Raw genomic sequence first — 24,618 nt, 5'->3', positions numbered from 1 at the left:
ATGCATGTTTTAAAGTGTATGTAAAGCCAAAACAGTTTTGGATAGAGTGAGAAAGGATTAATGAATTAGACCCTCTGTCAATTTTTCCTTAATTGCTGTCTCATTTTGGACAGCAGGTATAGTCGTTTCTAGTTCAGAAAACCATAACCAATGGCAGGGCAGTGTAATCAATATGCTGGCTGCCAACCAACATCCACTGTAACAGGTTCAGTACAGCAGGCAGCCAGCATATCAGTCATATCATGGCATACTTTGGATATGCACCAACCCCACAGCAAGACCCTACTACCCATCCACCAATTCCTTGTTCCGGGAGAATACTTTAATATTAGGCAACTCTAATCTGAAGTCTATGGGTCATGGAAACAAAAAGACAAAGAAAAAAAAAATAACATTATTACAAGCAGAATAGTTTGAATCCCAGCCAGGACATTATCTGTATAGTTTGGATGTCCCCTGTGCTTGCATGGAGTTCCCTCTCAGGCCCCGTACACACGACCGGTTTTCTCGGCAGAATTCAGCCAGAAACTCGATGGGAGACGTATTCTGCCGAGAAAACCGGTCGTGTGTACACTTTTCGCCGAGGAAACCGACGAGGATCTCGTCGGGCCAAAAAGAGAACATGTTCTCTATTTCCTTGTTAGTCAATGGGAAAAGTTGGCTCCCCGAGATCCTCGGCGGCTTCACAAGGAACCCGACGAGCAAAACGATGTGTTTTGCCCGTCGAGTTTCTCGGACGTGTGTACGGGGCCTCACACTCCAAAGACATGCTAATAGGTTAATAAGCGAAAGTCAAAATTTGGCCCCAGTATGTGCGTGAATGTGAGATAGGGACCTTAGGCTGTAAGTTCCTTGAGGGCAGGGATAGATGTAAATGTACAATATGTAAAGTGCTGAATAAATCGATGGCACTAAGTAAATACCTGTAATGAATGAATAAATAAATACAGGTTCATTCTTGCTCTGGGGTTCCTCTCATAGACCTCTAGATCACTAGATAATACAATAGGAGGGTAAAGAAAAGCCTTGTTCCCAGTTACCCTTATCAGATTTAGCCGTTCACAGATGGCTTGGGTCAGGGTTACACACATTAAAGCGGAGCCCTACCCCGAAAGGAGAATCTCTGCTTGTCTGCTTCCTTCTCACATTTGGCACCTTTTAGGGGGAGCGGGTACCTGGTTTTGACAGGTACACGATCCCACTTCAACACGGCGAAGTTAGCCAGAAGTGAGGCCCCCCTCCTTCCCCCCACAGATGGGCCATTCACAAAGTGCAGCACGATTCACGCATGCGCAGTAGGAAACCGGCTGTGAAGCCGCAATGCTTCACTGCCGGTTTCCCTTAGCCAGGTGCTAGGATAAGGACACCGCTGAATGTTTGGGCAGGTAAGTGCCCTAATAATAAAAGTCAGCAGCTACAGTATTTGTAGCTGCTGATTTTTTATTTCTTGGGGGGAGCCAGAACTCCTCTTTAAGCAGCCCTACTTCTATAAAAATTACATAAGCATTGCATCACTTACCTTATGTTCTCAATGGAGATGGGTATGTTTATTAAATCCATTAGAGATAGTCCCCCGCCTAATTCCCAAAAATGAGCAATGTCTTTTGGCTTAAAAAAAAATAAAAAAAATAGATTCATATTACAACAAACCTTTCAGCTATTCATTAATAAAGTATTTTTACTTGGATGCTACACATTTTTTATATAAGCTTTATTTTTTATTAGAAAACAAATGTTTATACAGGACAGCTGTACAGTGCAATGTATATCATAATTTTAATTTTTTTTTACAACCCAATAAACAAAAGAAAAAACTGGTGTCAATTATTTCCATATTCAGTGAAGGAGGCTAGACTATGCCGATAAAAATAATATTATATCCTTTCTAATTTTATTCTACCCCTTTGTACACTGTTATATACCCTCACACAACTCTAAGGTTCCATTCACATCTCAGCGTTTTGAATCGCGGGCCGATTTGCAGCGATTCTGCCTGCGTTTTCAATGCGCCAATGTGTGAATGACAAATTGCGGAAAGCACATTTGAGATGCTATTAATTCGAATGGCACCTAAAATCGCGCTGCGGTTCTGCAACGATTGTCACGTGATAAATTGTGCTGCAATCGTGGCAGCCTGCATCGCGGGAATCGATAAATTGCGCTGCAATCCACATCGCGTGAAGCATGTCGCCCAAAAGTAGCTCCTGAACTATTTTTGGGTGACATACTTCACATGATGTGGACTGCAGTGCGATACATCGTGCAACATATCGTGGCAGAACAGCACCTCGATTTTAGGTGGCATTTAAATGAATGGCATCTTAAATGTGCTTTCTGTGACTTGTCATTCACACCTCAGCACTTTGAAATCGCAGCTAGAAACATGGCAAATCTACCCACGATTCAAAATCAGTGCAGCCTCATCAGTGCCCATCAGTGAAGGAGAAAAAATATTTATTTACAACATTTTCTAACTTTTTTCATTTTTTTTTTGCAAAAAATAAAAAACCCAGTGGTGATTAAATACCACCCAAAGAAAGCTCTATTAGGTAGATTCACAAAGAGTTAGGCCGGCTTATCAGTAGATAAGCCGATCTAACTCTGAATCTACGCCGGCGTTTGTTTAAGTGTATTCTCAAACAGAGATACACTTAAACAAAGCTAAGATAGGCCGGCTTGCGCCGTTCTATCTTAGCTTGCAATGTTTCTGTTGGCCGCTAGATGGCGCTTCCATTGCGGCCGGCGTAGATAATGTAAATGAGGGGATACGCCGATTCACGAACAAACGCCAGGCCTACACCGTCGCATTACGTCGTTTCCGTAAGGGATAGGCCGCCTAAAGTTATTCCATCTATGAGGTGGAATAACAATGTTAAGTATGGCTGCCGTTCCCGCCGCGAGGTTCAAATTTTTTACGTCGTTTGCGCAAGTCGTACGCGAATCGGGATTTACGTCGTTTACGTACACGTCGAAATCAATAGGCCCGTTACGGCCTACTTAGCCGCAATGCGCACTGGGAAATGTAGTCGCCCGGCGCATGCGCAGTGTCAAAAAACGTCAAAAAACGTGAGGTCAAGCCTCATTTCCATACAACACGCCCCCCTCCAAGTCATTTGAATTAGGCGCGCTTACGCCCGCTCGTTTTAGGCTACACCGCCGTAGATTAGCAGGTAAGTGGTTTGTGAATCACTACTAGCCTAAATAATTTACGGCGGTGTAGCCTAAAAAGGCTAGGCTAGGCCGTCCTAAATTTAGGCCAAGGTACGTGAATCTACCTATATCTGTTTAAAAAAAAAAAAATTATATAAATTTTGTTTGGTTATAGTGTTGCATGACTGCTCAATTGTCATTCAAAGTGCGATCGGGGGGTGAAAGTGTCCAGTATTGAAGTTAAGGTACTTCTATGCAGTTAAGGTCATTTGTATGACTTGTGTGTTTTTTCTTTACAAAAGCAGCATCTACTTCTACTAGTCTGTTCCTTTGTCTACTACAATGTGACAGGTACACTTTGAAGGAGCTGAATAAAAGGTAATGTTTGGTGACTGCATCAGTAAATATAAAGAAACCTTCTGGAGAGTGCAGAAAGTTCATCGGTATGAAGGGAATACGGGGTCAGAATTATGACAGATGTGCAGAATTCTCCTCCTTATCTTATCCAACAAATGAGAATATTATCGTTCAAGGTGATGATTATACTACAGAACTATACTATCTTTTTCTACATTGTCATCTCTTTTACACAATGAACTTCATATAGTTTACTTTAGAGTGTCATTAAAGGGATAGTTCACCTTTACCACAAAACTTCCTATAGGGATAAGGGACGTCTGTAGATAAAAACAAACTGTGCATCGCTGACTAAAGCTGAATAAAGCCCTTGCTAGGCCATTTATTTATGAGGCCTGAAAAAATACTCCCAGGACGTTGCTAAGTGAGGCCTAGTCATCCCTGCTCACCTCCACCATCACAGGTCCAGAGTGAGCTCTCAAATGCTGAGCTCAGACATACTACATCAGGGGAGAGAAAGAGAGTATGTGAGGGGGATTGAATCTGAGAAAAAGCTCACCCCTGTGATGGTGGAGGTGAGAAGTGATGACTAGGCCTCACATAGCAACGTCCTGGGAGTATTCCAGTCAGGCTTCATAAAGTATGTATATGGCCTACATCTATAGCAAGGGTATTATTCATCTTTAGTCAGAGCTGCACAGTTTGTTTTAATCTACAAATATCCCTTACCTTCATAGGCAGGTTTTCTCAGCAAGGTGAACTACCCTTTTAAATCCACATCATTAAAAACTCTCAATAAATGGTGTATTACATGCTGTTCATACTCCATACTCATAATCAATTATAAAAATAATCGTTGGTTGCAGCCCTACATATTTCATGTCTGAGGTTTACAACCACTTTAACCACCCAGCGACCACTTCATAGCAGATATACTGCTACAGGGCGGCCTTCTGCGCAGAATCGCATATATATATATATATATATATATATATATATATATATATATATATCTTAAACTCAATGGTTCGAAAACAGAACTTCTCCTGTTTCACGCTAACCCCGTGTCAACATGGACTCCCCCACCCATTCTGGGTAAAACTATCACCCCTAGCACCAAAGTCAAAAGTCTCAGAGTAATTTTCGATACCTACATGACAATAGATGCACAAATAGGGTCAGTAGTCAGCGGATCCCACCATCTGCTGCGCCTACTACGCAGACTCACGCCCTTTATCCCGAAAGAGGACATTGCAGTCGTGGTGGGAACAATCATCAATTCCAGACTCGACTACGCAAATGCCCTCTATCTAGGACTCCCCAAATACCAAATCACTCGTCTGAAAGTCGTTCAAAATACGGCCGCTCGACTAGTGACTGGGAAAAAACCATGGGAATCAATCTCACCTTCACTGAGATCCCTTCATTGATTGCCAGTAAAAGACAGAATCACTTTCAAGGCACTCTGCCTAATACATAAGTGTATTCAAGGAAACGCCCCCCAATATCTATGCGAAAAAATAAAAGCCCATAACCCCAATCGCATTCTGCGATCCACCAATCAAAACCTCCTCCAGATACCCAAAGCCAGATACAAGTCCAAAGGAGATCGAAGATTTGCAGTCCAGGGACCTCGCCTGTGGAATGCACTACCAACCACCATCCGACTGGAGTCGGACCACTTGGCCTTCAGGAGAAAGATTAAAACCCATCTCTTCTGAGGTCAAGGGGTTCCTTACCCATGAAATGGATACAGCGCCCAGAGGCGATTCAGTTCGCATGTGTTGCGCTTTACAAGTCTCTCTCTCTCTCTCTCTCTCTCTGAGAGGAGTCAGAGGCTGCATGGGTGCAGCCAGAGTATGCATGTCTCCAGGAGGCAGATGTAATTGGTGATTGAGCAGCAAGGAGCTGATCAGGAGTAAGCTAGGTGTGAGCTTATCTCTAGGAAGCTGTTTGTTCTGAGGAGCAGACCTAAGGCCTAGGCTAAGGGCCTGAAACAGCCGGATGGCAAGAATGAAAGCCAGGAGGCTAAAGTGGTGAGTATGCAAGATACAGTAATGGTGCAACCTGATGTATTTGTGAACTTTTTGTGCTTTTAAATAAAAGTGGGCTACCAGGCCCTTAAAAATTCAGTTCTGGACTGGCGTACTCACTAAAAAATGCACCTACCGCTGGAGTCTGATTACCCCAATCTTAATATATATATATACATACATACATACATATACACACACACACAGTGGGATGGGGGTTGTTAGCTCTCGTGGTAGATGCGTTTTTTCAGTGATTCAAGCCAGTCAGGAACTATATTTAAGGGCATGGTAGCCCATTTTTAAAAAAAAGGCAAAATAAAAATCCAAACAAAGATTTCCCATGCAGGGGTTCTTCTCCATCAAATACACAAAACAGAAAATGCTAGCCCACATGGCTCTCTGTAGCAGTACTTCTGCACTTTATCCTGGTCACCCAGATCACCGGACTCCTCAAAGTAGACAGCTTCCCTTTAGCGTCTACAGCTCTGCCTCTTGCAGTCACAATTGCTCTGGCTGTCTCCTACAGTCACCAACATTCTGGCTGCCTCCTACAGCCTCTCTGACTTCTGGAGACCTCCTGTCTCTTAGTGTGGAGCTGTCTCTAACTGGGAGCCATGAGGTTTTCCCATACACTCAATAAAAGAGCTGTGCTCACCTGAGCACACATCCGGATACGGGGTTGGACATCCCGTCCCTCCCAAGACACTGTGGAATCTCCAAACTACAGAGCCCCATTCCGGAATACCAAAACCTGGAGAAAGCTGCGAAAGCAGTCTTCTCCAGTCCACATCTACGCTCTGTAGTATCGCACCTCGCAAATGCGCATACCCCGTGTCCAGCAAACTGTCCATTTTACCGTGACAGTAGCACTTCCACCTAAGGTGCGCCACGTTTGCTGTAATCGGCGGGTGCCGGCAAGTAGATGTCTGCCGGCACCCGCCGATCATTGGGAAGAGAGGCTGGACGGAGCTCTGCCTATGTAAACAAGGGAGAGCTCCATTCTGACAGCGGGATGTGATGGATCACATCCCTTATAAAAAGCAAGCAAGCAAAGTAAAGACAAAAATACAGGCTATGCATACAGTTAACCATTAGATCGCCCTAGATTTTTAACCCCTTCAAAGCCAGTGTCATTAGTACAGTGACAGTGCATATATTTAGCACAGATCACTGTATTAGTGTCACTGGTTCCCAGAAAGTGTCAATTAGTGTCCCATTGTCCGCTGCAACGGCACAGTCCCACCATAAGTCGCTGATCGCTGCCATTATTAGTATAAAAAAAATCCAGTCTATATCCCATAGTTTGTAGATGCTATAACTTTTGCACAAACCAATCAATATACACTTATTGGGAATTTTTTTACCAAAAATATTGAGCAGAATAAATATTGGCCTAAACTTATGAAGAACACATCGGTGGGAATTTTAGGCATTTGAAGATTGCTATTGATTCTTACCGTATTGTGTCCCTTTGCCCTCCTGCCGAAAGTGTATTCTAATGCTAGGGTTGGTTTAGGTGCTTCATCTCTTAAAATAAAAATAAATCTTTATAAATACCATACAGCTGGTGATAAAGATCATAAGCAACGTGGTTATGTAGATTTCTTGAAGGCAGATATAATCAATTAAAACTTAAACAAAAATACTGTAAATACATGAAATGTACTAGCTACGGTATACAGGGAGTGCAGAATTATTAGGCAAGTTGTATTTTTGAGGATTAATTTTATTATTGAACAACAACCATGTTCTCAATGAACCCAAAAAACTCATTAATATCAAAGCTGAATATTTTTGGAAGTAGTTTTTAGTTTGTTTTTAGTTTTAGCTATTTTAGGGGGATATCTGTGTGTGCAGGTGACTATTACTGTGCATAATTATTAGGCAACTTAACAAAAAAAAAATATATACCCATTTCAATTATTTATTTTTACCAGTGAAACCAATATAACATCTCAACATTCACAAATATACATTTCTGACATTCAAAAACAAAACAAAAACAAATCAGTGACCAATATAGCCACCTTTCTTTGCAAGGACACTCAAACGCCTGCCATCCATGGATTCTGTCAGTGTTTTGATCTGTTCACCATCAACATTGCGTGCAGCAGCAACCACAGCCTCCCAGACACTGTTCAGAGAGGTGTACTGTTTTCCCTCCTTGTAAATCTCACATTTGATGATGGACCACAGGTTCTCAATGGGGTTCAGATCAGGTGAACAAGGAGGCCATGTCATTAGTTTTTCTTCTTTTATACCCTTTCTTGCCAGCCACGCTGTGGAGTACTTGGACGCGTGTGATGGAGCATTGTCCTGCATGAAAATCATGTTTTTCTTGAAGGATGCAGACTTCTTCCTGTACCACTGCTTGAAGAAGGTGTCTTCCAGAAACTGGCAGTAGGACTGGGAGTTGAGCTTGACTCCATCCTCAACCCGAAAAGGCCCCACAAGCTCATCTTTGATGATACCAGCCCAAACCAGTACTCCACCTCCACCTTGCTGGCGTCTGAGTCAGACTGGAGCTCTCTGCCCTTTACCAATCCAGCCACGGGCCCATCCATCTGGCCCATCAAGACTCACTCTCATTTCATCAGTCCATAAAACCTTAGAAAAATCAGTCTTGAGATATTTCTTGGCCCAGTCTTGACGTTTCAGCTTGTGTGTCTTGTTCAGTGGTGGTCGTCTTTCAGCCTTTCTTACCTTGGCCATGTCTCCGAGTATTGCACACCTTGTGCTTTTGGGCACTCCAGTGATGTTGCAGCTCTGAAATATGGCCAAACTGGTGGCAAGTGGCATCTTGGCAGCTGCACGCTTGACTTTTCTCAGTTCATGGGCAGTTATTTTGCGCCTTGGTTTTTCCACACGCTTCTTGCGACCCTGTTGACTATTTTGAATGAAACGCTTGATTGTTCGATGATCACGCTTCAGAAGCTTTGCAATTTTAAGAGTGCTGCATCCCTCTGCAAGATATCTCACTATTTTTGAGCCTGTCAAGTCCTTCTTTTGACCCATTTTGCCAAAGGAAAGGAAGTTGACTAATAATTATGCACACCTGATATAGGGTGTTGATGTCATTAGACCACACCCCTTCTCATTACAGAGATGCACATCACCTAATATGCTTAATTGGTAGCTTGGAGTAAGACAACATGCATAAAGAGGATGATGTGGTCAAAATACTCATTTGCCTAATAATTCTGCACTCCCTGTATAATCATAGCTATATATATATATAAAGAGACACTATAAGGCCTCATGTACACTGCAGCTGATAAATGGACGTTTAGGAGCAGTTGGGCATTTTTTTCAGCAGCCCTTGAACTCTCCTCTATGTTATCTTATGGGTACATGAACCCTCGTTTTTAGTAGTTTAAAGGCAGTTGAGGTCACAGGTATTTTTTTTTAAAGCAGATAAATCGCATTCGGGATGGTAGTTTACTGGCATTTCAAACAGCAAATGCTTTTAACTGCTTATAAACACGTGTAATCAGTGCCCGTGCGCCCTTAAGGGCGCACGGGCGCCACCCCCCTCTCTCCTGCCACCCCTCTATGCCCAATGGATAGATTCATGCATTAATCTATCCATGGCTGCCGCTACCACCCCCTATTCAGGTGCCGGGCGCCTGAAATACAGCCGCGGGGGGTATTATTAAAGCACCTGATTAGAGCCATAGGCTTGGCGCTCGCAGTCCACTTAGCTGTGTTAGGAAAGCAAATGACTATTCTCTTTCCTAACACTGAAGCGCCTCTCCACCAATCAGGTGCTCGGGTCTGTTACCTGTCACCTGATTGGCTAAAACGACAGGCGCCACTATTGGACACCTATCAGGAGAGGACGGGATATGAGGCAGGAGACGCATGAAGGACCGTACTAGTTGCCATCACCCGCTGCCCCACAGACACAGGATAAGTGGGCAGATGGATGGCGAGCGGGCGGGGGGCACACTGGCATCATATGATGGGCACACTGGTAGCATATAATGGGCAATGTGGCTGCGTTTGATGGGCAAAGTGGCTGCGTTTGATGTTTTTTTTTTTTTCAGTTTGTTGAGCACCGGTCCTAAGGGTCAGTTATGGTCTCGGGGGGAGACCCAATGCCATTATTTTCCCCTGCTTTGGCGTGGGGTTACATTTTAAGATCCATACCAGACTCAAAGCGCCTGGTATAGATCAGAGAAGCAGATACCGGTCCTGTTGATGGGTTAAGGACCTTCTACGGCCCTGTCCAGCTCTCCTAGAGTAACTGCCTGTCTCCTGGAATCTCCTTCATGCTCTTGAGACTGTGCTGGGAGACACAGCAAAGCTTCCAGCAATGACACGTATTAATGTGCCATCCTCGAGGAGTTGGACTGCCTGTGCAACCTTTATAGGGTCCAAGTATCGCCTCGTGCTACCAGTAGTGACACTGACCCTAGCCAAATGCAAAACTAGTGAAAAACTGTCAGAAAAGATGAGTAGGGGAAAAAATGTCATTGGCCTTCACGTGTAAAACCATTCCTGTTTTGGAGGTCGTCTCATTGTTGCCCATCTAGTGCACCTGTTAATTTCATTAACACCAAAGCAGCCGAGACTGATTAACAACCCCCTCTGCTACTTAACTGGCCAGATCAATATCCCAGGAGCGTAACTGACTTGAGGGGAGGGTAGAGAGGCAGATCACCCACTGCTCAATCATTCATGTGAGCCATTTACTTGTATGAGTAAATTTCAGCTATTGAGCACTGTAAACAATGATGCTTTTTTTTTTTGAACGGGTGGTAAAGGTAAACAGTAATCCTGTTAAAAAAAAACACTAAAACTCCACCTGTTGGCTAAGAATGAGAATTGAAATAAAGAAAGTCACTACATGTTCCCTTTAGAGTACTGAACATAAAAAAGTATATTTATTACTACCTGTCAATGCATCGAAGAATAATTGTTGTCTTTCCCTAGAATAGAAACATAGGATTAGCTATAATAATTCAGGGATGCAGTACCAGAATATAGTAACACAGGAAATGGTGGTTGTATTCATTCTTACAGTATATTTGAAATTAGTTTATGACTCAGTTTTTTTTGTAAGTTAGATGGAGTATAGCAAAAGTACCGTTATTTTCTTTGCACTTGATTAAGTGTTCTCTGCAAATTAAATTATTATTTTACAACTTTCTGACTACCCTATAGCACTTTTACTGCTACAGGCACTTCTGCCTGCTGGGGAAGGGGGGGTGCGCTACTCCGGACGGGCGCTTCTGCTGTGATAATTCACAGCAGAAGCCGATCTACAGGTTCTGGGGACGCAATGTCCTCTGGCACCCGCAGATTGTTAGTAAAACACATAGAACTGAGATATGCCTATGTAAACAAGGCTTATCTCAGTTCTGACTTGGGAAGGGAGGTTCGGGTGTCTCTGCAAGGCAGGGACTAGAATCGATCTCATCCCTTAGGCCCCTTTCACACTGGAGCGTTATTCGAGCGAAGCCTCATCTGCAATCCCAATGTGAAAGTCTGCGTGCTTTCAGAGCCCTTTCACACTGCCAGCGCCCGAAGAACGCTGGTAAAGCACCGCTAAGACCCTAAAGTTTTAGGGCGTTTTTGCAGTGCCTCAGTGTGAAAGGGTAAGGCGTTTTTACAGCGCTTTCAATTCATTTCAATGGAGAGGGGTGTTTTTGGAGCGTTTTTTTCAGCGCCCAAAAGCTGCTCCAAAGATGCTGCTTGCAGGACTCAGTGTGAAAGGGTCCATTAAGATGCATGGAGAGTGTTTTAATATCGCTTTTTTTAACGCTAAAACGCTGTAAAAACGATTCAGTGTGAAAGAGGTCTAATTGAAAGCAACACACGGTGTACACAAAAACACGGGCTAGGCACACTGTTAACCCTTTGATCACCCTAGATGTTTAACCCCTTCCCAGCCTACACTTATGAAGAAATTTGAATTTTAAACTTTTTTTATTGGATGTGTTTAACAGCAGAAAGTAAAAAATATAGTTTTTGTTTCAAAATCGGTCGTTTTTTTGTTTATAGCGCAAAAAAAATCAAAACCACAGTGGGATCAAATACCACCAAAAGAAATCTCTATTTATGGGAAAAAATGACATCAATTTTATTTGGGTACAGTGTTGGATGACCACGCAATTGTCAGTAGCGCAGTGCCGTATCGCATAAAATGGTCTAGTCATGAAGGGGAGTAAATCTTCAGGAGGTCAAGTGGTTAAAGAGTAACTTTACCCTTTCAGGAAAAATAAAAAGGTGAACTAACTCCCAATATACTGCACATAACAGCCGTGTTGCCCCATCTTGCTAGTGTACACCATACAGCAAAGTACACAGCCCTGGAGTGAGTACCCATTCACACAGCTACGTGACTCTGCTGACCAATGAGAAGTGCATCTGGGGCTTCTTCTTCTGGTAAGGTGTCCCAGAAGAAACAAGCACTTTTCATTGGTCAGCACAGTCATGTAGTTTTGCTGGCCAATAAGCACTTGCCACTGCAAGCATTACGATGGATACATATTCTAGAGCTGCGTATTGTGCTGTACAGTAAGGATGAGCTCTGGCGTGTTCGCATAGAACACGTGCAGAGCCCGCCAGGAAGTGTGCACGGCGCTGCGCTAATAACAGCTAGGGAGACATTTCACGATCCCCGCAGCCGAGCATCGGGACAATGTCTCCCTGGCTGTGATTAGCACTGCGCCGTGCACACTTCCTGGCGGGCTCTGCACGTGTTCTATGCGAACACGCCAGAGCTCATCCTTACTGTACAGTGTATGGACTATCTCACCACAGCATGGGGCAGCAAGGCCCAAAGGGGTGGCCAGGATATTTGGATTTAGTTCACCTTTTAATTTGTCCTGAATTGCTGCACATACTCCTTAACCACTTCAATACAGGGCATTTTCACCCCCTTCCTGCCCAGGCCAATTTTCAGCTTTCAGCACTGTCACGCTTTGAATGAAAAATAGAGCTTTCTTTTGGTGGTATTTGATCATTTCTGCGTTTTTTAATTTTTGCGCCATAAATGCATATTTAAAAAAGAGTGACAATTTAGAAAAAAACACATAATTTTTTACTTTTTGCTATAATAAATATCCAATAAAAAAAAAAAAAAATATCTCAGTTTAGGCCGATATGTATTCTTCTACATATTTTTGTTAAAAAAAAATCCTTTTTTCATTTTTTTTTTTTTTACTAGTAATGGCGGTGATCTGCAATTTTTGTCAGGACTGCGATATTGCGGCAGACATATTGGACACTTATGACACCATGCACATTTACACATTTATACAGCGAACAGTGCTATAAATATGCACTGATTACTGGATAAATGTGACTGTCAGGGAAGGGGTTAACAAGGGGTGAAATGGGGGAGGGGACTGACTGGGGGAGGTGACCAATCGGTCGGTGTCTATGTACAAGGGACACACAATAGGTCTCCCCTCCCTGACAGGACGTGGAACTCTGTGTTTACAAACAGAGATCCCCGTCCTTGGCTCTGTAACTGCTAATCGTGGGTACCTGGCAGACATCGCTGCCACCTGGCATTTGCATCGGCACCTGAGCATCGCGGCAGGCGCGCGCGCCCCCTAGCGACTGGGAGGCCCGAGGACGTCATATGACGTCCATCCAAGATGGCAGAGGCACCTTGTGGACGTCACATGATAATAGGCAGCATGGGAAGTGGTTAAACATCATTGAAATTAAAAAGAAGTATGAAATATTTTTTTTTTTGCAGATTTATACTTACCTGGGTGGATGGTGCATCGATCCCCTGCCGGCTTTAACACTGAGAAGCGAGCGATCAAACACCGCAGATTGCTCGGTTCTCACAGCTCCCTGAGCAGAGAGTTGCTGACTGTTAGCCACCAGCTCTCTACTCTGCTGAAAACGAACTGCACTTCTTTGATCTACAGGAGAAGTACAGCCAAACGAGCCTTGACTGTACTTCTCCTTTAACTAAGTTAGATGAAAATTCACTTTTCAAACTGAACATGTTCTATAGTAAAACCCAACTGCTTCCCTAAACATCATGAATAAAATGAAAGCTTAATGAAAACCAAGAAGCAGTTTGGTCGTGTTAAAGTAACATATAGGCCCGGATTCACAGACAGCGGCGCACATTTATGCCGCCGTATCGTATCTCCTTTACGCTACGCCGACGCAGAGCAGAGAGGCAAGCATGGAATTCACAAAGCACTTCCTCCCAAAACTGCGCTAGGTTTCCTTGGCGTAAGCCGGCGTAGGTGGAAGTGGGCGTGAGTCATGCAAATGAGGCGTGACCCCATGCAAATGATGGGCCGAGCGCCAGACAGATACGTATAACGAACGGGGCATGCGCCGTCCCGTGGACGTATCTCAGTGCGCATGCTCACAATCACGTCGGAACAACTGCCTAAGATACGCCGGATCACTACCTACGGCGCGAACGTAACCTATGCCTAGTCATATTCACGTCCAACGTAAACTACGTAAAATACGCAGGCTTGAGTTCCCTGGTGCAGACCTTTCCATGTCTGCTGCTGAGTTACACCTGCTTTATGGGGCTTAACTTTACGCCGGACGTACAACTTACGCGCACCTCTCGTAGCCTGCGTCGGGCGCATGTACGATCGTGAATCGGCGTATATCTCCCTCATTTGCATATTTGAATAGAAAATCAATGGGAGCGCCACATGCGTCCAGCGTAAATATCCGCCCACCCTACGCCGGCGTAGGCAAGTTACGCCAGTGGAATGAAGCCTGTTTTTAGGCGTATCTTAGTTTTGTGGGCCCGGGGCACAGATACGACGGCGCATATTTGCACTTACGCGGCGTATCTGGAGATACGTCGGCGCAAGTGCTTTGTGAATCCGGGCCATAGAATCTATATAAACTGTACACGCTTGGAACAGAACATTTGTGAAATTGCCTTACCCCATTTTTGTTGCCTATAAAGAACACGGATCTCTCTGAATCAGCAGATGCTTCCGTGTCATCTTCAGAATTTTCCTTCCTCTGTACCTCAGCTACAGCAAGTTCCCAAAGATTATTACTGAAAAAAAAGAAGATTTCTGTATAGCAAAATTCTTGTCTTTACATTTATAAAGACAAAAGCGGGAAAAAAAAAAGTGAGAAAATCACAGATAATATTTTATATAATTTTACAAAAATATTGAACTATAAACAATAACTGGCAATACATATACATATATAGCATCCCCACATAATTTTTCTCTACGTTAAAGCTCCACTAGGGGGCGAAAGGCATCAGCGGATCTGCGTGAGGTTTGCTGGTATTTTGCATGAACAATAAAGTTGGTTTTATTCCTACAGAAAAAAATGTGCCAACATTAAAAGTAGATTTCCAGCATAAACCCAACTAGTCTTAAAAAATATCCTCTCCCCCTTCCTATGCTGACTAACCTGTGTAAGGCCAGCCATATTTGAACAGTTATTGGGCAGACTGAATGCACCAAGCTGATCGATCGACTTGGGTACAACCAGCCTGTTGGATTCTCTTGCGATTATCGCTAGCTGCTGCTATAGCCACTGGCGATAATCTGTGTCTTCTCCCAGCAGGGATGGCTTGCTCTCCCTCCTCCCCCCCTAAAGGGCGGGAGAAAACAATGGCTCGGCAGGAGGGATTCCTGCATCAACGTTATACTGTATGTGTTGATAGGGGAATTGAGCAAATTTAATGTATTTCTTGCAACCTATGGTTGCAGGAAAGAAATTTGCTCTATGTATGGCCTGCCTAAGAAAGATCTGTATACTTACCTATTTTTCAGCCCGCTCTGGTCATGTGATCCCCTGTGTCAGCCAGATGCAGCTGCAAGGGAGAGGAGCGAATGCTCAGCAACAACTGGGAAAGCCAGAAACCCATAGTCTTCCATGGCTCATCCTCTGTCGGCACTCCTTCCTCTCCCCTGCTGACACAGGGGAGCTTGATCAAGCGACTTTACCAGAGCCACCTGAAAATAGGTAAGTATATACCTGTAGATCCTTTTTACACAGGTTAGTTAACATAGGAGTTGCGCGCCGGGGAGGGGGATTGATGTGCATTTTTAATACTAAAGGGTGACTCCACTTTTGTGGGGGGAAAAAATTGCAAATTAAAAAAAGAATTAAAAAAAAGTGTATACAATTGCGACACAAGTCATATTGTAATTAAATGTTTTTAAAAATGACCTTTCCCTTTTCAATCTGCAGCTCTGTTATTTTCTGTAAAATATAATACGGCAACCTGGAGGATTTCTGTACACAGAATGTCTACAGAACGCCCCCTGAAAATGTAAGTTTCCTGCTTGTGTGATTGGCTCTCTGATTTTCCCGGAAGTCTACACTAACATATTAATCAGATTTTTGGCATCCCCTGCAACAAAAATGTAATTTTTTGGTGAGATACTCCCAAATGGAAATCACATCTAAGTCTAGGTTCCCATCTATGTGTGTTGCGCTTGATGTGTTTTTCAGGCACGTTATGCAGTACGTTTTGCGTTCTTGCGTTTTTTCATGCAGTTTTCATGCATTTTGCGTTTTTTTTTTCTTTAAACACACATTAAATAGCTGGTTGCTAAAGGAGCAGGCCGGAAAGCCAGCCACTGCGTCCGTAACCAATGATGAGTCATCAGCTGTCAGTGGGATTCCTCACTGACAGCTGAATGTAAAAAAAGCGAGAAAAAAAAAACGGCATAGCCCCCCCGCCCCCCCTCCAGGTTCATACCAGGCTCTTCGGGTCTGGTATGAATTTAGAAGGGACACCCCCACGCCAAAATAAAAAAAAATGGCGTGGGGTCCCCAACAAAATCCATACCAGACCCTTATCTGAGCAAGCAACATGAGGGGGGGGGGCTCCAACCCCCCACCTCAAAAGCACCTTGTTCCCATGTTGATGGGGACAAGGGCCTCCTACCAACAACCCTGGGCGGTGGCTGTGGTGTTCTACGGCATGGGGCTTATCGGAATCTGGAAGCCCCCTTTAACAAGGGACCCCCCAGTTCCTGCCCCCCCCCTTATGTGATTAAGTATGGGGTACCCCTACCCAGTCACAATAAAAAAAAAAAAAAAAAGAAGTGTAGCGTTACAAAACAAGGGACAGTTTTTGACAAGTCCTTTATTAAAAATCGTGTCTTCTTCCTTTGATGTTTCTTCTCCCTTTTCTCTCTCTCCAGTGGTTTATTTTTTCTCCGCTGGTTATTTCTCCCTCTTCCCTCTCCACTGATTTCTTCTCCCTCTTCTTCCTCCAGTGTTTCTTCTCCCTCTTCTCTCTTTGCTGGTTTCCTCTTCCTCCAGTGTGTCTTCTCCTGCCGCGTACACACGATAATTGTTCGGCATGAAAAAAAACGTTGTTTTAAAAAAATATCATTTAACCACTTTAGCCCCGGGCCTGTTTTTCAGAGTCGGTGTTTACGAGACTAAAACATTTTTTTTTGCTAGAAAATTACTTAAAACCCCCAAACATTATATATTTTTTTTTCTAACACTCTAGAGAATAAAATGGCAGTCATTGCAATACTTTTTGTCACACCGTACAGTAGGTGAACCCGATTTTGTGTCAATCTCGCTCTCTTTCTCAGCGAGATTGAGCACCTACGAGCCCCATCGCGGGAGCCAGCGCCGAGCTGGCTTGCCGCGATGGATACAGAGCCGTCATAGAAGCGACGGGAGATCCGACTTGGATTCCCGCCAATTCTACACGTGTGCGGCGTTTGTTATGAATCCTGAAGGGGAAGTCCCCGCCGGATTTTAAATAAAAATCCGGCATGGGTCCCCCCTCAGGAGCATACCGGACCCTTAGGTCTGTTATGGGTTGTAAGGAGAGCCCCCCTACGCCGGAAAAAACGGCGTAGGGGGTCCCCCTACAATCCATACCGTATCCAAAGCACGCTACCCGGCCAGCCAGGAAGGGAGTGGGGACGAGCGAGCGCCCCCCCCCCCTCCTGAGCCGTACCAGGCTGCATGCCCTCAACATGGGGGGGTTGGGTGCTCTGGGGCAGGGGGGCGCACTGCGGCCCCCCCCACCTCAGAGCACCCTGTCCCCATGTTGATGAGGACAGGGCCCCTTCCCGACAACCCTGGCCGTTGGTTGTCGGGGTATGCGGGCGGGAGGCTTATCGGAATCTGGGAGCCCCCTTTAATAAGGGGGCCCCCAGATACCGGCCCCCCACCCTAAGTGAATGAGTATGGGGTACATCGTACCCCTACCCATTCACCTGCAAGAAAAGTGGTAAAAACACAAATAAACCACACAGTGTATTAAAATATTTTATTTTTCTGCTCCGGAGGCCGCCCCCTGTCTTCTTTATTAGCTCTTTTACCAGGGGGGGCTTCTTCTTTGACGTCTTCGGGTGGGTGGGGGCCGCCGTCTGGTTCTCTTCCACCGCCGGGGGGGGTGGCTTTTAAAAAAGCCCCCACCCCCCCGGCGGGTTTCCTCCGGCGTCTTCGGCGGGGCTCTTCTTCTTCCGCTATCCCGACGGGTCTTCTCAACTCTCCGGGGTTCTCCTTCTGTCTTCGCCGCTCTCCGTTGTTGACTCGGCGCACCCCGGTTCTTCGTCTCGCTGTCCGGTGTCTTCTTCCGTGATGTACGTCTTCTCCTTCCGTGCTGTGATGAGTTCTTCTTCCGTGCTGTGACGTCATGTTCTTCACTTCTCTCCTTCTCCCGATGTTGCCACGCCGGTCCTCCTCGCTGAAATGACGGATGCGCGCCTTGCATCGGACCTATATAGGCCTCACAGTCCCATCATGCTCTGTACCTACCCATGTGATACCTAGGTAGGTATCACATGGGTAGGTACAGAGCATGATGGGACTGTGAGGCCTATATAGGTCCGATGCAAGGCGCGCATCCGTCATTTCAGCGAGGAGGACCGGCGTGGCAACATCGGGAGAAGGAGAGAAGTGAAGAACATGACGTCACAGCACGGAAGAAGAACTCATCACAGCACGGAAGGAGAAGACGTACATCACGGAAGAAGACACCGGACAGTGAGACGAAGAACCGGGGTGCGCCGAGTCAACAACGGAGAGCGGCGAAGACAGAAGGAGAACCCCGGAGAGTTGAGAAGACCCGTCGGGATAGCGGAAGAAGAAGAGCCCCGCCGAAGACGCCGGAGGAAACCCGCCAGGGGGGTGGGGGCTTTTTTAAAAGCCACCCCCCCCCGGCGGTGGAAGAGAACCAGACGGCGGCCCCCACCCACCCGAAGACGTCAAAGAAGAAGCCCCCCCTGGTAAAAGAGCTAATAAAGAAGACAGGGGGCGGCCTCCGGAGCAGAAAAATAAAATATTTTAATACACTGTGTGGTTTATTTGTGTTTTTACCACTTTTCTTGCAGGTGAATGGGTAGGGGTACGATGTACCCCATACTCATTCACTTAGGGTGGGGGGCCGGTATCTGGGGGCCCCCTTATTAAAGGGGGCTCCCAGATTCCGATAAGCCTCCCGCCCGCATACCCCGACAACCAACGGCCATGGTTGTCGGGAAGGGGCCCTGTCCTCATCAACATGGGGACAGGGTGCTCTGAGGTGGGGGGGGCCGCAGTGTGCCCCCCTGCCCCAGAGCACCCAACCCCCCCATGTTGAGGGCATGCAGCCTGGTACGGCTCAGGAGGGGGGGGGGCGCTCGCTCGTCCCCACTCCCTTCCTGGCTGGCCGGGTAGCGTGCTTTGGATACGGGTCTGGTATGGATTGTAGGGGGACCCCCTACGCCGTTTTTTTCGGCGTAGGGGGGCTCTCCTTACAACCCATAACAGACCTAAGGGCCCGGTATGCTCCTGAGGGGGGACCCATGCCGGATTTTTATTTAAAATCCGGCGGGGACTTCCCCCTCAGGATTCATAACAAACGCCGCACACGTGTAGAATTGGCGGGAATCCAAGTCGGATCTCCCGTCGCTTCTATGACGCGCTTGCTGGGATGTGCTGTCACTATTCCAGTGAGTGTGAGATGTCGGCGAGATCTCGGCACCCTGTCGCCGAGTATCAGCGCGACGCTGTCGTGCTAAAAGCACAATATCACAAACACCTACTGTATTTGCGCAGCGGTCTTACAAGCGCACTTTTTTTGGAAAAAATTCACTTTTTTAAATTAAAAAATAAGACAACAATAAATTTGGCCCAATTTTTTTATATATTGTGAAAGATAATGTTACGCCGAGTAAAATGATACCCAACATGTCACGCTTAAAAATTGCGCCCGCTCGTGGCATGGCGTCAAAGTTTTACCCTTAAAAATCTTGATAGGCGACGTTTAAAAAATTCTACAGGTTGCATTTTTTGAGTTACAGAGTATGCCTAAGGCTAAAATTATTGCTCTCGCTCTAACGATCGCGGCGATACCTCACTTGTGTGGTTTGAATACTGTTTTCATATGCGGGCGCTACTCGCGTATACGTTCGCTTCTACGCGCAAGCTCGTCGGGACGGGGCGCTTTAAAATTTTTTTTGGGGGTTTTCGCATTTATTTTTATTTATTTTACTATTTTTAACACTGAAATAAAAAAAAAAATTATCACTTTTATTCCTATTACAAGGAATGTAAACATCCCTTGTAATAGAAAAAAGCATGACAGGTCCTCTTAAATATGAGATCTGGGGTCAAAAAGACCTCAGATCTCATATTTGGGCTTAAATGCAAAAAAAAATTAAAAATTTGGAAATGTCATTTTTTCAAATGACAAAAAAAAAAAATGTTGCTTTAAGAGGCTGGGCGGGACTGACGTTTGGACGTCACTTCCGCCCAGCGGAGCTATGGGGACGGGCGAAGGAGATTTTTCCTTCAGTCTCGTCCCCGCTCAGCTGCTGAATGGTCCCGATCCCCTCCGCCGCTACCGACGGCTCCGGTAAGCGGCGGAGGGCGAGGGAGAGTGGCGGGAGGGGGGGGGCCCTCTCCCGCCACCGTTAACGGCGATCTCACGGCGAATCCGCTGCGGAGACCGCCGTTACCGTGTACCGGACCGCCCACTGAAGAGATGAATATCTCGATTGTGGCAGCAGCTGCTGCCGTTACCAAGATATTCATCTTTAAAGTGATGACGTATAACGGCGGTGGGCGGTCGGCAAGTAGTTAAAATGATCGTGTGTGGGCTTCACATCATTTTTCGGCTTCTGAAAAACGACAATTTTTTTTTGAACAAGCTGCATTTTTTAAAGACGTTTTAAACTATGTAGTTTTTCGGGTTGTAAAAAATGATCGTGTGTGGGCTAAAACGACGTGAAAAATCCGCGCATGCTCAGAAGCAAGTTATGAGACGTGAGCGCTCGTTCTGGTAAAACTAGCGTTAATAATGGAGTAAGCACATTCATCACGCTGTAACAGACAGAAAAGCGCAAATCGTCTTTTACTAACAGGAAATCAGCTAAAGCAGCCCCAAGGGTGGCGTCATCCGCATGGAACTTCCCCTTTATAGTGCCGTCGTACGTCACCACGCTTTGCTAGAGCATTTTTCAAAAAAATATGGTGTGTGGGCAACGTCGTTTTAATGATGAAGTTGGAAAAACTTCGTTTTTTTTCATGCCGGCTGAAAAACTTCGTTTTTTTTAATGCCGAAAAATGATCGTGTATACGCGGCATTACTCTTCTCTCTTTGCTGGTTTCTTCTTCCTCCGGTGTGTCTTCTCCCTCTTCTCTTTTTGCTGGCTTCTTCTTCCTCCGGTGTGTCTTCTCCCTCTTCTCTTTATGCTGGCTTCTTCTTCCTCCGGTGTTTCTTCTCCCTCTTCTCTTTATGCTGGCTTCTTCTTCCTCCGGTGTTTCTTCTCCCTCTTCTCTTTATGCTGGCTTCTTCTTCCTCCGGTGTTTCTTCTCCCTCTTCTCTTTATGCTGGCTTCTTCTTCCTCCGGTGTTTCTTCTCCCTCTTCTCTTTATGCTGGCTTCTTCTTCCTCCGGTGTGTCTTCTCCCTCTTCTCTTTATGCTGGCTTCTTCTTCCTCCGGTGTGTCTTCTCCCTCTTCTCTCTCCACTGGTTTCTTCTTCCTCCGGTGTTTCTTCTCTCTCCGATGGTTATTTCTCCTGCTCCACTGATTTCTTCTCCCTCTTTTTCCTCCAGGTGTGTCTTTCCTCTCTTTTCTGGTTTCTTCTTCCTCCGGTGTTTCTTCTCCCTCTTCTCTCTTTGAAGGTTTCTTCTTAGTCCGGTGTTTCTTCTCTCTTCGATGGTTATTTCTCCCGCTCCACTCATTTCTTCTCCCTCTTTTTCCTCAGGTGCTTCTTCTCTCTCCACTGGTTTCTTCTCCCTCCAGTGTTTCTTCTCTCTCCGCTGGTTATTTCTCCCTCTCCTTTGATTTCTTCTCCCTCTTCTTCCTCCAGGTGTGTCTTTCCTCTCTTTTCTGGTTTCTTCTTCCTCCGGTGTTTCTTCTCCCTCTTCTCTCTCTGGCGATGTCTTCTTTGTCCGCCGCCGCTTGCTCAAAATAAAAAAACACAGTCTTCCTCTGACACTTGCTGCCTCAGTTGTGTTGGCTCCCGCTGTCTGCCATCTGCCCTTGTGACGTCATGTCACAATCTCCCCCCCCCCCCCCTCACCACTACACTTTACCCCACAACCCCATCGAATGAATGGCTGTGTTGAAGAAACATGGCAGGTCTCAAGTCTCCTATCTTCTCCATTGCAGAGTGGGATGGTCCTTCTTCAGGTGTGAACATCACTGGCTGGGTGAGGTGGACAGTTCTCATTGGCTGTCCAGCAGCAGGACCCACCCAGGCCCCATAAGGCTTGGTTCACACATATGCAAATTGGATGCGTTTGGAACCGCACCCGATTTGCAGAACATGTGATCCAGACCGGCTTTCAATGGAGCTGGTTCACATATCTGCAGGCCAGATATGGTGCAAATTATAAACGGGTCCTGTGCATTTCTCAGCCATGTTCAGGTACAATTTCAGTGTTAAATTCGCACCTGAACCGTGGAAAGGAAACCGCACCGGACTCTACACCAAAACTCGACCTGCATATATGTGAACCCAGCCCAAGACTGCACATCATGATGACGTCACCATGAGGGGAGACCAGGCATGGGTAGTGCTACCGCAATTTTTTACATCAGCCCTCTCTCTGCCTGTGTGAACGAGGCCATAGGCCAGTGATGGCGAACCTTGGCACCCCAGATGTTTTGGAACTACATTTCCCATGATGCTTCACTACACTACAGTGCATGAGCATCATGGGAAATGCAGTTCCAAAACATCTGGGGTGCCAAGGTTCACCATCACTGCCCTATGCCATGGGTTAAAAGGCAGATGAGTTTTCAAGCCATCCCTCTTACAAGTTAACACGGAAAGCGGTCATATGTATACAATTTCTTGGTGAGCGCTGCCAAACGCGACCTGTTCAAGTAGATGGAACCGCGCCACAACTGCTTGTGTCATGCTTGTGTTTGCAGCGCGGTGCGGCAGACTGGCTTTCAGGGAGTGACATCAAGCCACTTGAAAAGCAATCCAGCGCAGACTGCTTTTCAGGGGGACAGTAAACCCCCTTATGTAAGGCTCACATCATCGAAGGGCATGCGCAGTTCCGCATTTTGCCCATTTGTAGGGCGCCCCCTATTAGCGAGAAATATTAGTAATGTAGTCCCCGACCCCGTTTGGGGAAATCACGTCACACTGACACAATGGGATCGGGCATTTTTGCGCACGTTCACAGATGCTTGGGGGTCCCATTAAGAATTAAAGCGGTGGTTCACCCTAAAAAACAAGTTTCTACCATGAAATCCAGCATACTAGCGTGAGCTACAGTATGCCTTTATTTTATTTTTTTGCGCTGTACTCACAGTTTAATCCCGTAGTTAAGTTTCAGACTCCCCGCGGGGAATGGGCGTTCCTATGCAGAGGGGAACATGATTGACGGCTGGCTATGTCGCATCACGCTTCCCGAAAATAGCCAGAGTAGGACTCGGCTCTTCACGGCGCCTGCGCACAGACTAGGAGCTGACTGCGCAGGCGCCGTGAAGGGCCAAGTCCTATTTCGGCTATTTTCGGGAAGCGTGACGCACCATAGCCGGCCGTCAATCATGTTCCCCTCTGCATAGGAACGCCTACTCCCCGCGGGGAGTCTGAAACTTAACTAAGGGATTAAACTGTGAGTACGGCGCAAAAAAATAAAGGCATACTGTATCTCGAGCTAGTATGCTGGATGGCATGGTAGGGTGAACCCCCGCTTTAAGGACACCACCACGCGTCTGAAAAGGGGCAGAGCGTTTCTGTGTGTTTGCGGGAAAGTGCACACATGAACGTAGCCTAACTGGCGCACTTGGACACATGTAGCGTGTGTTTTTGTGTGCGTTGCATTAGTGCGGGCGTTCCCACGGCATAATGATGTAAATCAGCCCCATGACGGCTCAGTGGACACAATATCAATGACCTGAGAAGCGTCAAAGCTCACAGCAACCAATCAGAAAGCAGCTGCCTGCGGTCCTGTCATTGATTTTGGTGACAGGTTCCCCACTGACAGCCACCGATAACAATTACACTATAGAGGTCACGTATGCATCTTGCTGAGCCAGACAATGAAGCCCCATATTATTAAGTATCCACCTCCCTCCGTATTATTATTACCCCAGTACCTGGAGCGAGGCATTGCTCTATACCCCTACACTTCGGGACGCGACAACTCCGAGCAACTCTCCCGTCACCATAGTAACGCCTTCCTTCCAGCGCACAGGGATGACGTTCAAGGCGCAAAGCATGCCGGGCATTGTAGTTCTCCCCCTTTCGGCTGCTGCGATCGCTCTGTACTGTACTGTACTGCTTATCGAAGTGGACAGTAGCAATGCTGCCCTCTAGCGGCTGCTGATAAAAACAGCTTTTAAAGCTAGATGGTGGTTATCTCCCGCCCAGTCTAATACTATGAGGAGAATTTATCAAAACTGGAGTAGCTGAGTGTGCATGGCAACCAAGAAGTCCTGCAAGCAGCGGCGCTTTAGGAGCGGTGTATACACCACTCTTAAAGCGCTCCTGCCCATTAAAATCAATGCACAGCGCCACCTCGGCAGCAGTACTTTTAACCCTTTATTCGGCCGCTAGCTACCGCTAAAACGACAGTAAACCTAGCGGCGCTTTACCGCCGACGCCCCTGCGCTGGCTGGGAACACATTTAACCCCTTCGTTGCCCCCTGGTGTTAACCCCTTTCCTACGAGTC

The 24,618-nt window shown here is 46.1% G+C and overlaps 1 protein-coding gene across 1 annotated transcript in view; it reads right to left on the bottom strand.

Annotated features, from left to right (window-relative positions):
- DYNC2LI1 (dynein cytoplasmic 2 light intermediate chain 1) overlaps positions 1-24,168 on the bottom strand; it is a 62,220-nt gene extending 38,052 nt beyond the window's left edge. The window contains exons 1-5 of the mRNA XM_040351536.1: positions 24,043-24,168; positions 14,433-14,550; positions 10,437-10,471; positions 6,998-7,067; positions 1,520-1,608 (exon numbers count right to left, since the gene is read on the bottom strand). Coding sequence (XP_040207470.1) covers positions 1,520-1,608; positions 6,998-7,067; positions 10,437-10,471; positions 14,433-14,550; positions 24,043-24,056 — 326 coding nt within the window. The 5' untranslated portion in view covers positions 24,057-24,168. The remainder of the gene's footprint in view (positions 1-1,519; positions 1,609-6,997; positions 7,068-10,436; positions 10,472-14,432; positions 14,551-24,042) is intronic.
- Between the last annotated feature and the right edge of the window lie 450 nt (positions 24,169-24,618).

This window comes from Rana temporaria, chromosome 4 (genome assembly GCF_905171775.1).
Source record: "Rana temporaria chromosome 4, aRanTem1.1, whole genome shotgun sequence".
Taxonomy (NCBI): Eukaryota; Metazoa; Chordata; class Amphibia; order Anura; family Ranidae; genus Rana; species Rana temporaria.
The sequence above is the reverse complement of the archived record's forward strand: the minus strand, read 5'-3'. Positions and strand labels throughout refer to the sequence as shown.